The sequence below is a fragment of the Eublepharis macularius genome, chromosome 10 (genome assembly GCF_028583425.1).
Source record: "Eublepharis macularius isolate TG4126 chromosome 10, MPM_Emac_v1.0, whole genome shotgun sequence".
NCBI lineage: Eukaryota > Metazoa > Chordata > Lepidosauria > Squamata > Eublepharidae > Eublepharis > Eublepharis macularius.
Window position 1 is genome coordinate 15,095,210 of NC_072799.1, and position 13,424 is coordinate 15,108,633.

At 47.2% G+C, this 13,424-nt stretch overlaps 1 protein-coding gene across 1 annotated transcript in view; it reads right to left on the reverse strand.

Annotated features, from left to right (window-relative positions):
• The window catches only part of PRKG2 (protein kinase cGMP-dependent 2), a 79,744-nt gene that overhangs the window by 15,475 nt on the left and 50,845 nt on the right, over positions 1 to 13,424 (reverse strand). The window contains exons 9-11 of the mRNA XM_054990004.1: positions 10,796 to 10,894; positions 3,562 to 3,712; positions 1,401 to 1,537 (exon numbers count right to left, since the gene is read on the reverse strand). Of these exons, the coding sequence (XP_054845979.1) occupies positions 1,401 to 1,537; positions 3,562 to 3,712; positions 10,796 to 10,894 (387 nt within the window). The remainder of the gene's footprint in view (positions 1 to 1,400; positions 1,538 to 3,561; positions 3,713 to 10,795; positions 10,895 to 13,424) is intronic.

Consider the following 13,424-nt stretch of genomic DNA (forward strand, 5'->3'; position numbering starts at 1 on the left):
GTGACCAGCAAGCTTCCATGGCTGGGTGGAGATTATGAACTTGGGCCTCCCAGATCGTAGTCCAACACTCTAACCACTACACAATGCTGCCTCTCATGATGCCGATGAGACAAAAAGCAGTTTCCTGTGGCTCTATTTGCTTGCACGGCAGCTCATTTAAAATGGGCTACATGGTTCCTATCTATGCCATGTAGCTGTTTTGCTGGGGCAGCGGCCCAGTTTAAACAGCATGCAGGATCGAAGTCCCATAGGTGAGTTCTTTTGTCTCACCAGCGAGACATTTAAATCAGGTCTTCATCTTTCCTTGCACTTGATCAGGATCCAAAGTATTCTGTGTAAGAGTCATTTCTCAAGTTACAAAGTTCTCCTGCCCCCCAGGCGTCTGCCACCGCTCCTGCTGACAGATCCCCTCTGGGCGTTCCGTAGAACTTCACTCCCAGGGAACTGTAAAAAGCAGTTTGTTCAGGGAACAGTGAGGGGGGAAATGGGTGTTACGGGAGAGCCAGTGTCAGGGCCGGCTTCAGCGCTGCTGGCACCTGAGGCAGCTTAAGGCTGCCTCTGTGTGTGCACGCACTTGCATGCGCATGATGACATCACTACGTGTGACGTCATCACGCAGGGGCTGGCGCGTGCACGGGGGACCTTCCAGGCCACCCGTTCAGTTGCTCTGCGGGCCAGACAAAGCCGGCTGCCCTGGCTCGCAGAGCAACTGAACGGGAGGCTGCCCACTCAGCTGCCCCACGCACAGCCCCCGCACAGACACAAAAGGACCAAAAATGATACACAAACATGAGTTCCCTTCCATCCCAACAGCCTTAGATAGGCTCCTTAGATAGGCTCCTGGCTGACAGTGGTGGCAGCTCCATGGTGCGCGCCCCTGCCCCCGGGCCGGTGCCCCTCCGATGCCTTAGCACCCTGAGGCGGTGGCCTCACTGGCCTCAATGGGTGGGCCGGCCCTGGCCAGTGTGGTATGTGAGTATTGAACTAGGACCAAAAGAGACCCATGTGCTGCCACAGGGGCATGAGGGGAAAGTGCCGCAGGAAATCTCTATGAAGAAGCATCACTGCGGCAGCAAATATCTTTCCATTTGCGGAGGCTATCAGAACAGAACGGTGATTCATTCCTGGGCAGAAGCAACCCCAGGGACAAACCCCTGCTCAGATGTGAAGGCTGCTGGGTGACCTCGGGCCAGTGACTGTCTCTTCCTCACTCACCATACAGGGCTGTTGTTGCGAGGATAAAATGAGGTAGACACGACCGGTGTGCATTGCCTTGAGTCATGTGGAAGAAGGGCAGGATCAAAATGGGATGGGATGAACTGAAGTGCTGTTAAACTGGGTCTGTGACAGCTATTAAAATAAAATATAAAGATGTTTTTAAAAAAAGAAAAAACCCTTACTTAACAATGAATGGCGAACGGACTTCTTCTAGAATTTTCTTTTCCGAGTGAATGTGCTCTTGCTGCTTCGTATCCACTACGTGCTTCTTTTTAATACATTTCATGGCGAAAGCTGTATTGTCATTCTTGACTTTAACCTGAGCACACAGACACAAAACGACCAAAAATGATACACAAACATGAGTTCCCTTCCATCCCAACAGCCTTAGATAGGCAAATCCACGCAACAGGGCCGGATCTAGGGTTGCCGGCGCCCAGGGCAACCCTAGTCCGACCCTTTGTGCGCACGCGCTCCCAGCGCTGCATGATGACGTCACTTCTGTGATGTCATCATGCAGGGCGCAGCGTGCTGCCTGCGCGTTGCGCCAGTGGATGCAGAGTGCGGGGCTGGGAAGCTGCCATGGCGAATGGCGCGGGCGGCCTCACAGCCCCCCATGCTGCCTTTTGCCTGCCCTGCAGGACAGGGGGCGCGCGGCAAGCCGGCCGCCCTCTGTCCTGCGGGGCAGGCGAAAGGCAGCGTGAGGGGCTGGGAGGCTACCCACGCTGCCGCCCACACGCTCCTGGCACCTGCTCCCAGTGCCCCCTCCCTGGTGGCGCTGGCGGCAGACTACCCCCCCTGCCCCCCTCGATCCAGCCCTGTGCAACAGAGTTCTGATTTAAGATTCTGCAGGTCCAAGGTAATCCCCAGGCTGGAAGAAATAGATTATATTTTAAGGTTTTTGGAGGGGTTAGGATCAGGCTTGCCTGGGCTATCCAGGATAGCCCAGGGAAGCCCGATCTTGTCAGATCTCAGAAGCTAAGCAAGGGCCCAGCATACATACAGGATTGCCTCCCTCCCTCCCTATGTCCTTCCACAGCAGCTTCACTCAACTGAACGGGGTCTCTTGCAGGTGCCAGCCTGCACAAGGGCGAAATCAACAGCAGCCTGCACATAGGCTTTCTCTGTGGTGGCCCCTACCCTGTGGAACAGCCTGCCTGAGGAGGTCAGAACAGCCCCGACCCTCCTGGCTTTCCGCAAACGATGCAAAACTGAATTATTCAAAAAGGACTTTTTTCTCAGCTAAGAGGGTGGTATTGTAAGGAGGGAGTCTCAGATGCTTCGCTAATGAGTTAGGGACCATAGACTTCACCACTATGTTGCCCTGCATATTATCTGTTGCTTTGAATATGTACTCCTATGTACTACCTGTGCTTCATGGTATCTAATGTTAGTCCTAGAATTATATTCTGTTTCAGCAATTCTTCGACTCTGTACTGGATCCTTGCTAATTCTAGGTCTTTGTAAAATCCTGGAAATGTTCTTGACACTGTTTGGAAATGTCCTTGATACTAATTGTATTAATCTCACACTATGTAATCTGCCTTGAGTCTCAGTGAGAAAGGTGACATAAATGACATAAATAAAAATAATAAATAAATAAATAAATAATTAAAAAATAAGGTTGGCCTTGGTTAGTAATTGGGCGAGAGGCCTCCAAATAATACCAGGCTTGCAGAGGCAGGCAATGGCAAAACCACCTCTGTTAGTCTCTTGCCTAGAAAACCCCCACCAGAGGTCACCATAAGCCAGCTATGACTTATGCCAGAACAAAGGGTAGGACTCAACTCTCAGCAAGGGGGAAGGAAACTGGCGCCTAAGAGCCAAGCTACAAGTGACGCCTGACACAGGTTGGACACTTGTCAGCTTCCCTCAAGTTTTGAAGGGAAATGTAGGAGGGAAATACTTCACAATTTGATGAGTTTCCCCCCCTTTTTTTAACTATTGGGATCCTCCTTCAAGAGTCCCCTGTGTGAATTATTTCATCACACAGTGCAATCCTGAGCCCATTGACTTAAATGGTCTTAGAAGGGTGTGCTTCAGACTGCACCCTGCACAAATATTTGTGTGCCTATAATTTTGCCGATCCTCCCTTGCTCCTAACACAGTACTAGCCCAGATCTTGCATGGGTAGCCTGAGAACTGTACTAATGCAGTGAAGGGCAGGGGCTCATTATATTGATGGAAACATTTGTTGTATGAGTTCCCGCAGGGCTTGTATAGCCAAAAGTGTCTTTAAAAAAACACTGCTGGAGGCTGAATAAAAAAAAAATAGAAGAATGCTCGCATTGACATAACTGCATCAAAACTTTCAGGTTAGAAGTCTGAAAGATGAATGCTTACAAGCTCAACTCTTCCGAACCCACCGACACCCAAGGTAGCGACAATTTCCAGGTTCTGAAACGGGCAGGAGGAAGGAAACTGGGTTACTTTTTCTTTGATCTGTATCATCTCTAATGAGACATCACTGGGTAGCCGCTCAGAAGACGAAACTCTGCATTAAAAAAAGAATAAGACATCATCTTCGTTTTGTTCGCTCTGCAAAGCCAACAGAGAATTGCTCCAGTGGTTGGATGGCTTTCCAAAAAGCATTTCTAATGTCCTCATACATTATGTTTACCGTACCCTGGGTATTTATCCTGTGCTTGCCTGAAAGGCTGTGATGTGAGACTGATCTAAACGGATAGTGAGGATCAATGAATGAAACAAGTAAGCCAAATGATTAATTTTTAACACCTCGACTTCCTTAATGGAGGTTTTAGCATTGCCACCTTCAAGAATCTCTATGCAGCCTGAAAATCTGCATAAACTCTTCAAATTGGCTTAAAGTTAGATTTTTATGTATGTGTGTGTATGCATATGTGCGGGCATGTGTGTTTGTGTGTGTGCGTGCGTGCACGTGCAGCAAACCACATGGGGATGAAAATTAATGAAAATGAAATGAAAATAGAATGAAGAATAATGCTGGAGCCAGAGTCAGGCATGCATGTCAGCAGAGAATAGGGAGAAGTAAATCTAATTCCACAATAATAAAAAGCATATAGGCTCTGACAGAGAGGTCCGTCTACTTTCACTCACATTGCAAAGTCTTTGTGTTTGTTGGGGAACAACTGGAGAACTTTGTGTCACATGTGAGTTGGGAGTTTTGTGCTTCCCGGATGCACACCAGCTCTTTTCTGTTTGCAACCAACATGCCCAAAGGGAAGTGGCTGTAGCATTGACTGGGACATTCATGTAAATAATACAATAAGGTAGGATAGCAGAAATTGGAAAATAAGCAGAAACTTAGTACAGAACTGAAGATAACTAGTCTCCGAAGGAAACCCTTTGAGTCTGGTCCGGGAAAGGACCGTCTGCCTCCCTTCATCCGGGGCTGCAAACCCGTCCCCCGTCCCAAGCAGCACGTGCTGTCAGCTGGGAGGGCCGCAATGTATTGCTTGTTTAACTCCCCAAACTATTCTATATGTCCTCTTTACATATCTACTGTTTATATATGATTGTATAAGTCTCAATTTAACTTCTAATTTAGAACCTGCATAATCTTTTTATTTTGCACTTACTTTACTATAGTTTCTGTTCTTTCGAATAAAATTCTTTATTAAGAAAAAAAAGTCTGGTCCATAAGGGATGATTTGAACGAATCCAAAGCATGTCCCTCTTTCCTTCTTCTACTTCAAAACTTTTCAACAGGATAGCATGATCTACCGTTTCAAAGACAGCACACAAATCCAGTGGGCGCAACAAAGAGGCATAGCCTTTGTCTACATTCCTTCACCTGGTTGTTATGAGGATAAAAAGGAGGTGGGCAGAATGATGTAAGCCCCCTGGGGTACCCACCGGGGAGAAAAGAAAGGTATAAACAAAGTAAAATAAAGCCCCCAGCGTCATCTCTGTCCCATAGCCTTGCCTGAAAGAATGAAAAGGGTGCCGAGTGCATGAGAGCCAAGCTACAAGTGACGCCTGACACAGGTTGGACACTTGTCAGCTTCCCTCAAGTTTTGATGGGAAATGTAGGCATCCTGGTCTTGCAGCTTGGCTCTCTGACTGCTGTCCAATGGACTTTTCAACTGTCACTTGTCCAACATTCCACCAAGCTGCCTACATTTCCCACCAAAACTTGAGGGAAGCTGACAAGTGTCCAACTAGTGTCAGGCGTCTCTTGTAGTTTGGCTCTCAGAGCCAAGCTACAAGTGGCGCCTGACACAGGTTGGACACTTGTCAGCTTCCCTCAAGTGTTGATGGGAAATGTAGGCATCCTGGTCTTGCAGCTGTAATGGAGAGCCAAGCTGTAAAACCAGGACGCCTACATTTCCTATCAAAACTTGAGGGAAGCTGACAAGTGTCCAACCTGTGTCAGGTGTCGCTAGTAGCTTGGCTCTGAGCAGCCTGGAGTCAGTTCACTACTGCTCTCTTAATCGCTTTGCTCAAAAAGGGCAAAATGGAGACAGGGAGATAAATGACCACATCGCTTTTTGGTACAGATTTTTTTTTAAGGACAGACGGCTATTTCTTTGAGTGGACGAGGGAAGCTGCCCTGAGCCAGTGCTGAGGAGGCAAACCAGATGTTTTGCTCTTTTTGTCAAGGAAAAGACATCACTGTAACTTTGGCGTCCTGGTGGATTCCTCTCAGAGGGGCCGGGAACCCTAGATAAGCTGCAACATTTCGAATGTCCTTGAAGTTGAATGTTCTTCACAGGTGGAGGAGGTAGGTGCGTACAAAGCGGTTTCTGTTTCCTTCTAATAAGGAAAAGCAATGTATAGATCTCAGCATCATTAACAGAAAAAAGGGGTTAAAAAGCTTAAATGGAAGGATGATCCCTCTGGAACAGAACGTGAATTTTTCAAATTAAGTTTAGAAGGTTCTTCCGCCCCCGATGTCAAAACTGGATGCAGCTGAGCCACTGATGTCGCCTACGGTTCTATTTAAAGCCCGTTTTTAATGGCAACATTTCATGAGACATTAAATATTGATTGCATCCTCTGTTTGGATACCGCAGGCCTGAAATGGTAATTTGTTTGATGAACAGTCAGTTGGCTTCATTGCATCCCTTAGCAGCCTCCTGTAACTTTGTCATAATGAACGGAGGGGGTCAACGGACTTTTTGGTCCGACCGCCGATGCTAACTTGAGCACCAGTTCCTGTCCTACAATATTCATCATTTGTATACTCCATTTACAACTGACAGGATTTTTTTTAAAAAACAGAAGACTGATGCTGTATTCTACTGTACTTACAGATGCCTGTATTTCTCTGGCTCCAGTCAGTGGTTTAAAAAGGATAGTGCTCATAGGTAGAGATGGGCACAAACTGAAATATGAACCAATGTTCGTGACGAACCAGGTCAGTTCGTGGTTCGCAAACTGGCGATTCATCAGAGACCATTTCTGATGAACCACCACGAACTTTAGGCTGGTTCATTTGGTTCGTTTTTTGGTTTGTCACTGCAGACAGCCTGGTACTGATCAATCAGTTTCCTTGGCAACAGGGGATGACTTCCTGCAGACCTTCTGCTGACCTGGAATTGGCCTTCTGCTGGCCCAGAAGTGACCATCTGCTGACCTGGAAGTGATGATTTGCTGAACTGGTTGTGACGTTTTCACGAACCAAACAAACTGGTTTGCAAACTCGGGCAGGTTCGTGAAAGTTTGTGGTTCATGGTTCATGAAATGCGACAAACCACGAACCGCATGGTTTGTTTTTTTTCCCGCTTTGTGCCCTTCTCTACTCATAGGAGATAGTGGGTCTACATGGGTTCTGTCTGTGACCAGACAATGGATCAGGCTGAGACATTATGGAAGGTAGCACCATGCCTGCATTTAAGCCCTGTACCTGCAACATATCTCAGGGTATTATCACAGAGTGCTATAGCTCCTGCCAGCCTTATCCACACATATTTAGCTGTGCGTTGGCACAGAGCCTATGCAAACTGTACTTATGTAGGTTACACCCATGTAATCCATTTCAGGTAGGAAGCTGGGTTGGTCTGCAGTTGAAAAGCAGGATTTGAGTCCAGCGGCACCTTAAAAGCCAACAAGATTTTCAGGGAATAAGCTTTCAAGAGCTCTTCAAGTCTGAAGAAGGGAGCTATGATTCTCAAAAGCTTATACCCTGAAAAATCTTGCTAGTCTCTAAATGGATTTAGCACAGTTTCACTTATACAAGATCTTGTGCAAGAAGAAACACAAATAGGGATACAATAAGTTTGACTTAGTGCAATAGCTTTAGCACAAATGGAAATCTTGTGCTGGATCTAACCCGTAGTATGCAAACGGATGAGCCGTGTGTCTCAGCTACCATGTTCCCAGACTGAGGCATGCTAAGCCAGTTTGGCCCACAGCAAGGTTGGCTAAAATTGTGTGTAGATGGGCTTCAGAGGGCTGCTAGGCACCTCCAGGAATTGCTTTAGACCGCTGCACGTAAGAGTTTCCTATTCTCTTATGTGGGTAAAGCAAAACAGAAAGCAATTCCTAAGCCAGAAGCTCTGAAACATGAGGTAGGTAGGAAGATTCTGGGTTATGGCCAACATATTTAGAAGCCTGGAAAAAGTGCTTAGTAGTTCTGACAATGATGCCATGTATTATGGCAACACAATTAAAATACTGAAACAAACACAGCTGGAACAGAACACATTCTTTGCTGAGCAGCACTACCGGGAATACAACTGAAAGCAAAAGACAGCAGCATATGCCAAACAAGTATCTTTCAACACTATGAGACATGCTAAATCTGAGAGGCTGAAAAAGTTGGAAATAGTTGAGTTAGCTCGTCCATCTGCAGAACTTGGCTGAAAAAGGGCCACGATGTCCAAACTTCATAGCCTGTGTCAGGGGTCTCCCACATGGGACTATGGGCACAACTGTGCCTGCTGGCACCTTCCCTGGTGCCTGCCAAGTGTTCATTCATTCTTTATTTACGGTCATTTGAACAATCATATAGCACAGTTACACTAAAAACGAAAATTCAAGGCACGCAATAGAACAAATAAAACAATTAGAAATTAAGATTTAGTTATAGCCAGGGCTTTTTTTTCAGGGGGAATGTGGGGGAACGGAGTTCCGGAACCTCTTGAAAATGGTCACATGGCTGGTGGCCCCGCCCCCTGCTCTCCAGACAGAGGGGAGTTTAGATTGCCCTCCGCGACGCTCAGTGGCACGGAGGGCAATCTAAACTCCCCTCTGTCTGGAGAGCAGGGGGTGGGGCCACCAGCCATGTGACCATTTTCTCCGAGGGCAACCCACTGAGTTCCGCCACCTCTTTTCCCAGAAAAAAAGCCCTGGTTATAGCACAATATAATTTCTGAGACCTGAATATTACCAGTGTTTTTAGAAAGTGTTTGGGACCAGATGGGGATTTTATAAAGCATGGCTTCTCATTGGCCATTGGAGTATCGATTGGCTGTGCAGCTTTTTAAAAACATTGCTTTGGCAGAAACTGCTTCCATAGCACAAAGATCTTCATTGTATGACTGAAAGTAAGCTGAAGCAGCCATTTTGTGGCAGGCTCCATCTCCTGCAGCAGCCATTTTGTGGAAGCCATTTTGCTGCTGCGCCTGCCACACTGTGTCAGAATTCCAAACATGTCAAAAGGTTCAAAAACATTGGGAAACCCTGGCCTATGTGGTCATTTATAACAACAACAACATTCAATTTATATACCGCCCTTCAGGACAACTTAATGCCCACTCAGAGCGGTTTACAAACTATGTCATTATTATCCCCACAACAAAACACCCTGTGAGGTGGGTGGGGCTGAGAGAGCTCCAGAGAGCTGTGACTAGCCCAAGGTCAGCCAGCTGGCTTCAAGTGGAGGAGTGGAGAATCAAACCCGGCTCTACAGATTAGACTCCCGCATTCTTATCCACTACACCAAACTGGCCAAATTCAATCAAGACTGTTGCACCAAATCACAGGTGCAACACTCTTGATGCAATTTGCTCCCAGAGGATGTAGTGATGGCCAGAGGCTTCAAAAGGGAATTAATCAGAGGCTAGGTCTATCAGTAGCTACTAGTCATGCAGTTTGGTGTAGTGGTTAAGAGTATCAGGACTCTAATCTGGAGATCTGGGTTTGATTCCCCACTCTTCCACTTATAGCCAGCTGGGTGACCTTGGGTTAGTCACAGCTTCTAGGAGCTCCCTCAGCCTCACTCACCTCTAGAGATGGGCACGAGCCACAAAAAAACCGAACCATGACATTTGTGGGGTTTCACAAACCAGGAAACATGAACTGGCACGAACTAGGGCAACTTCATGAACCAGTTCGTGGTTCATGGGGTTTAAATGCCCCTTTCTGGCCACTTAGCTGCGGCAGGGAAAGGGGCATTTGACAGTTTAAAGGGCCCTTTCCTGCCTTGCAAGGGGAGGGTACCTTTAAACTATCAGCTGGCAGGCGGGGGAATCCCCCCCGCCGCCTGCCAGCTGATAGTTTAAAGGGACCTGCCATTTGCAAGCAGCAGGGCCCTTTAAATGGCCCAAACCTCAGCCCCCAGCCCCAGCCCCATACTTACCTTGCCCACTCACCCTGCAAGCCCGTGGCATCCTCTTCCTCCTCCAATGAAGGGCGGGAAGGCCGTTTTCGGCCTCTTCTGCTGCCACGCGGGCCCGCAAGGTGGTGGAGGAGGCAGAAAAGGGCCTTGCTGCCCCTCAAATGGCCACCGCTGCAGCCATTTGAGGGGCGGGAAGCCCATTTTCAGACTTCACTGCTTCTCTGGGGTCCCACGCAGCGGTGGAAGAGGCAAAAAATGGTCTTCCCACCCCTCGTGGGAGGAGGCCACAGGCCTGCAGGGCGGCTGGGTAAGGTAAGTGTGGGGCTGGGGATGGTGGGGGCTAGGGTTTGGGCCATTTAAAGGACCCTGCCGCTTGCAAGCGGCAGGTCCCTTTAAACAGGCAGATGGCAGATGGCGGGGGGGATCCTCCTCTGCTGCCTGCCAGCTGATAGTTTAATGGGCCCTGCCACTTGCAAGCGGCAGGAAAAGTTTATATGGCCATTTCCCTGGGAAAATGGCCATTTAAACTGCCCCTTTAATACAAACCAAATGAACCAGTAGAGCAGTTCATGGAAGTTCATGGAAACAAGCTTCCACAAACCACTGGTTCACGAACCATGAACTGGGCTCGTTCATGGGGTTTTTTTAGTTCGTATTTGGGTTCATGCCCATCTCTACTCACCTCACAGGGTGTTTTGTTGTGGAGATAATAATGACATACTTTGTAAATCACTCTGAGTGGACGTTAAATTGTCCGGAATGGTAGTATATAAATCGAATGTTGTTGTTATTATTACGATTACCATTATTAATTATTATTACAGGGAACTTCCACATTTTGAGGCAGTAAACCAATGCCAGGAAACATCAGAGGAAGGCCTCCACCTTTATGCCCTGTTGTTGGCCCTCCAGAGTAACAGGTTGACCACTGTGTGAGACAGGATGCTGGATTAGATGGAGCAATGGTCTGATCCAGCAGGGCTCTTCTTACATTCTTAAGATGTCATGGACTGACGGGATGGTCTGCCCTAAACGGTGTGAATGGGATTTGCTTTCCCTGGAACTCTGAGCAGGATCACGTGGACGACTTACTGAGCCTGGCGTTTCTCGTCATCACGAGCCAGATTGGCCACATAACCCACCAGATATGCCTGGAGCTCTTCAAACGTCCCAACGGTCTGGTTGAAGGTTCTACAGATGCAAAAGAAGGAACCAACTCAGTAAACGGCTAGAAACAAAGCAGACAGAATTGTCCTAAATAGTCCGGGTTCGAGATATATTCAAAAGGTATGAAACACATGAAGCTACTTTATACTGAGTTAGACCCATAGTCAGTACTGTCTGCTCCAACTGGCAGCAGCTCTCCAGGGTCTCAGGATGATCTGTCACCTCACCTACTCCCTGATCCTATTTTGAGAAGCAATGTTTCATAGTGGTTAGAGTGTCAGACTAGGATATAGGAGGCTCAGGTTCACATTCCTGCTCTGCTATGGTCCTTAGTCCAGTCACTGGCCGTTTCCACACGGCTTACTGCTGCTCGTAACAACCCGGAAGATCATGCAAAAAACGTGGAAGATCGTGTTTTCTCGCGAGAGATTTGCGTGACGTCAGTCTATGAGTCTCTCAACATGAGACATCCAACACATGAAGAACACATATCAGGAGATGCAATGTTAGCCAAGAAGGGTAGTTTAAAAAGACAGAGCCAGCAGCAGGGCCAAGGCTTTGCTATACACTGGAGTTGTGTGAAGGGGCTGTGAAATGCCAGAAGGGAAACTTCAGCCTATTAGAACCTCTCCAGGTCCAAGCCTGGCTCTGGAAGGCAGCTCCAGCCCATTTCACAGCCCTCTGGTTGCGATCCCACACAGTTTTAGACAGGAGAGGTGAAATTGACAGAGCCTTCCAGAAGGCAAATGTGAAATTAACAAACCGTCTGAGGAGTGATCTCCGCAGGCTCTGTCTTTTAAAACTATGCTTCCCAGCTAACATTGCTTTTCCCTACATTTGACAAACGTGCTGAGGTGTCTCGTGTAGAGAGACTCTACCTCACAGGATTGTTACGAGGTTAAAAGGGAGGTGAGGAGAACAATGTGAACTGCTTTGGGTCCCAACTGGAGGGAAAGATGGAGCATAAATGAAGTGAATAAAATACACAGATGCCTGGAGATGCTGAGGGTTGAATCCGGGGCCTTCTGCAGGCAAAGCAGAAACTCTTCCGCTGAGTTATGGCCCCACCTAAACTTAAAAATAACTCAGTAGAGTTATTTTTAAGAAAGACAAACAGGGCTGGCACAGAGCACATTACAATGCAGCAAAATAATTACACTTTTATGTCCTTGTTGTATTGAACTTCCTAAAATTAATTAACCACCGCCAAGCTGCTTCAAAAATTGTTCTTTCATGTTCCTTCCCTTAATTGAGCAATTTCAGCAAGTTTTGCCACTCGGGTATTTTTCGTTTTCCAGAACCTTTCTAAGTATAGAGGCAGCCGAAATATACCATATGGAGACAACGGGTCAGATACAAAACAGCAAACTATGTTTGGAGCACCGTTTGCGGGAACACTTTTCCCCCTTCCCCTTTCCATTGCAGCACTTCCCCACCCAGCCCAAGATATTTGGGGAGGGGGTTTTGCAAACCCTCAGGAATGGCAGGGAATGGGCAGGGGGGTGGAATTTGCAGCGAGGAAAGGGAAATCGACAGAAATCGTTCCCTTGTGAGCATGGCAGCTTACGGAAGGGACAAGTTCAATTTAACACAATCAGAATCGTTGATACTGTTAACATGCACTTCCCTATAGAATCACTCAGGTATCCCAAAAGCATATTTATATGGCTAGAAGGGATATCACAGTCAGTCACCGGCATAACCGTATACCCTGTTTATCCCCTCCCAACACCCTCGCCTGCAACAAGCTTGTTTCTGCTGCCTAGCTCTCAACCATCTGTTTTGGCTGCTGCAGGCAATGAGGAAAATTCTTCCAGAACATAAAAAGTTATGTTCCCCCTCGTTTCGAAAGGGAACCGTGGTTTGCTCAAAACAATTTCCTTCGTTGTTTTCGCACAGAATAAAACAGCTTCGGGCTATCCAAAAATAGGGTCGCCTGGTGTTAATAAAGTATATTTTCTCTAACCTCTCAGAAGAGGTTAAGGTTCGTTTTTACAAAAATCACAGCCAGTTTCATTGGCTTGCCACCTAGTTATTACCCCCTCTCTGGGTATGGATGGCATGTACGTGCCAGTCTGTGGCCTGGTCCCAGGCAAATCTTGACCACATAAAAGTATGGGCAATAACACGCTTCCTTCAGTTATTTAGAATGCCATTGCTCAAAGCTCCCAACTTAAAGACGAATTATCCACAACACAGGAACTCTGTGGCTGGAACACCAGTCTAGACACGTAACGTGGCCTAAAATGCAAGAGGGGGAGGGGAAAGGAGAAAAGCCTGGATTGGGGCTGCGGCACTGGGAAAGAAAGGCAAGCTGATTCCCCCCAACAGACACACCGTTTTCCAGATGGAAATTGCTTCTATATGGAAAAGAGACAAATAATTGTATAGTATTTCCCTTTATCTCTACTTGGGTGTAAATCATATAGGAGGGGGCATTTTAACTGGGGAAATGTCTGGGAGGAAATCTACCCCCCCTTTCCCCATAACACTTTTCAAACTTTTGCCGAACAAAAGTGCACTTTAGTAATCCAGCGTGGAGGTCAATTGTGAC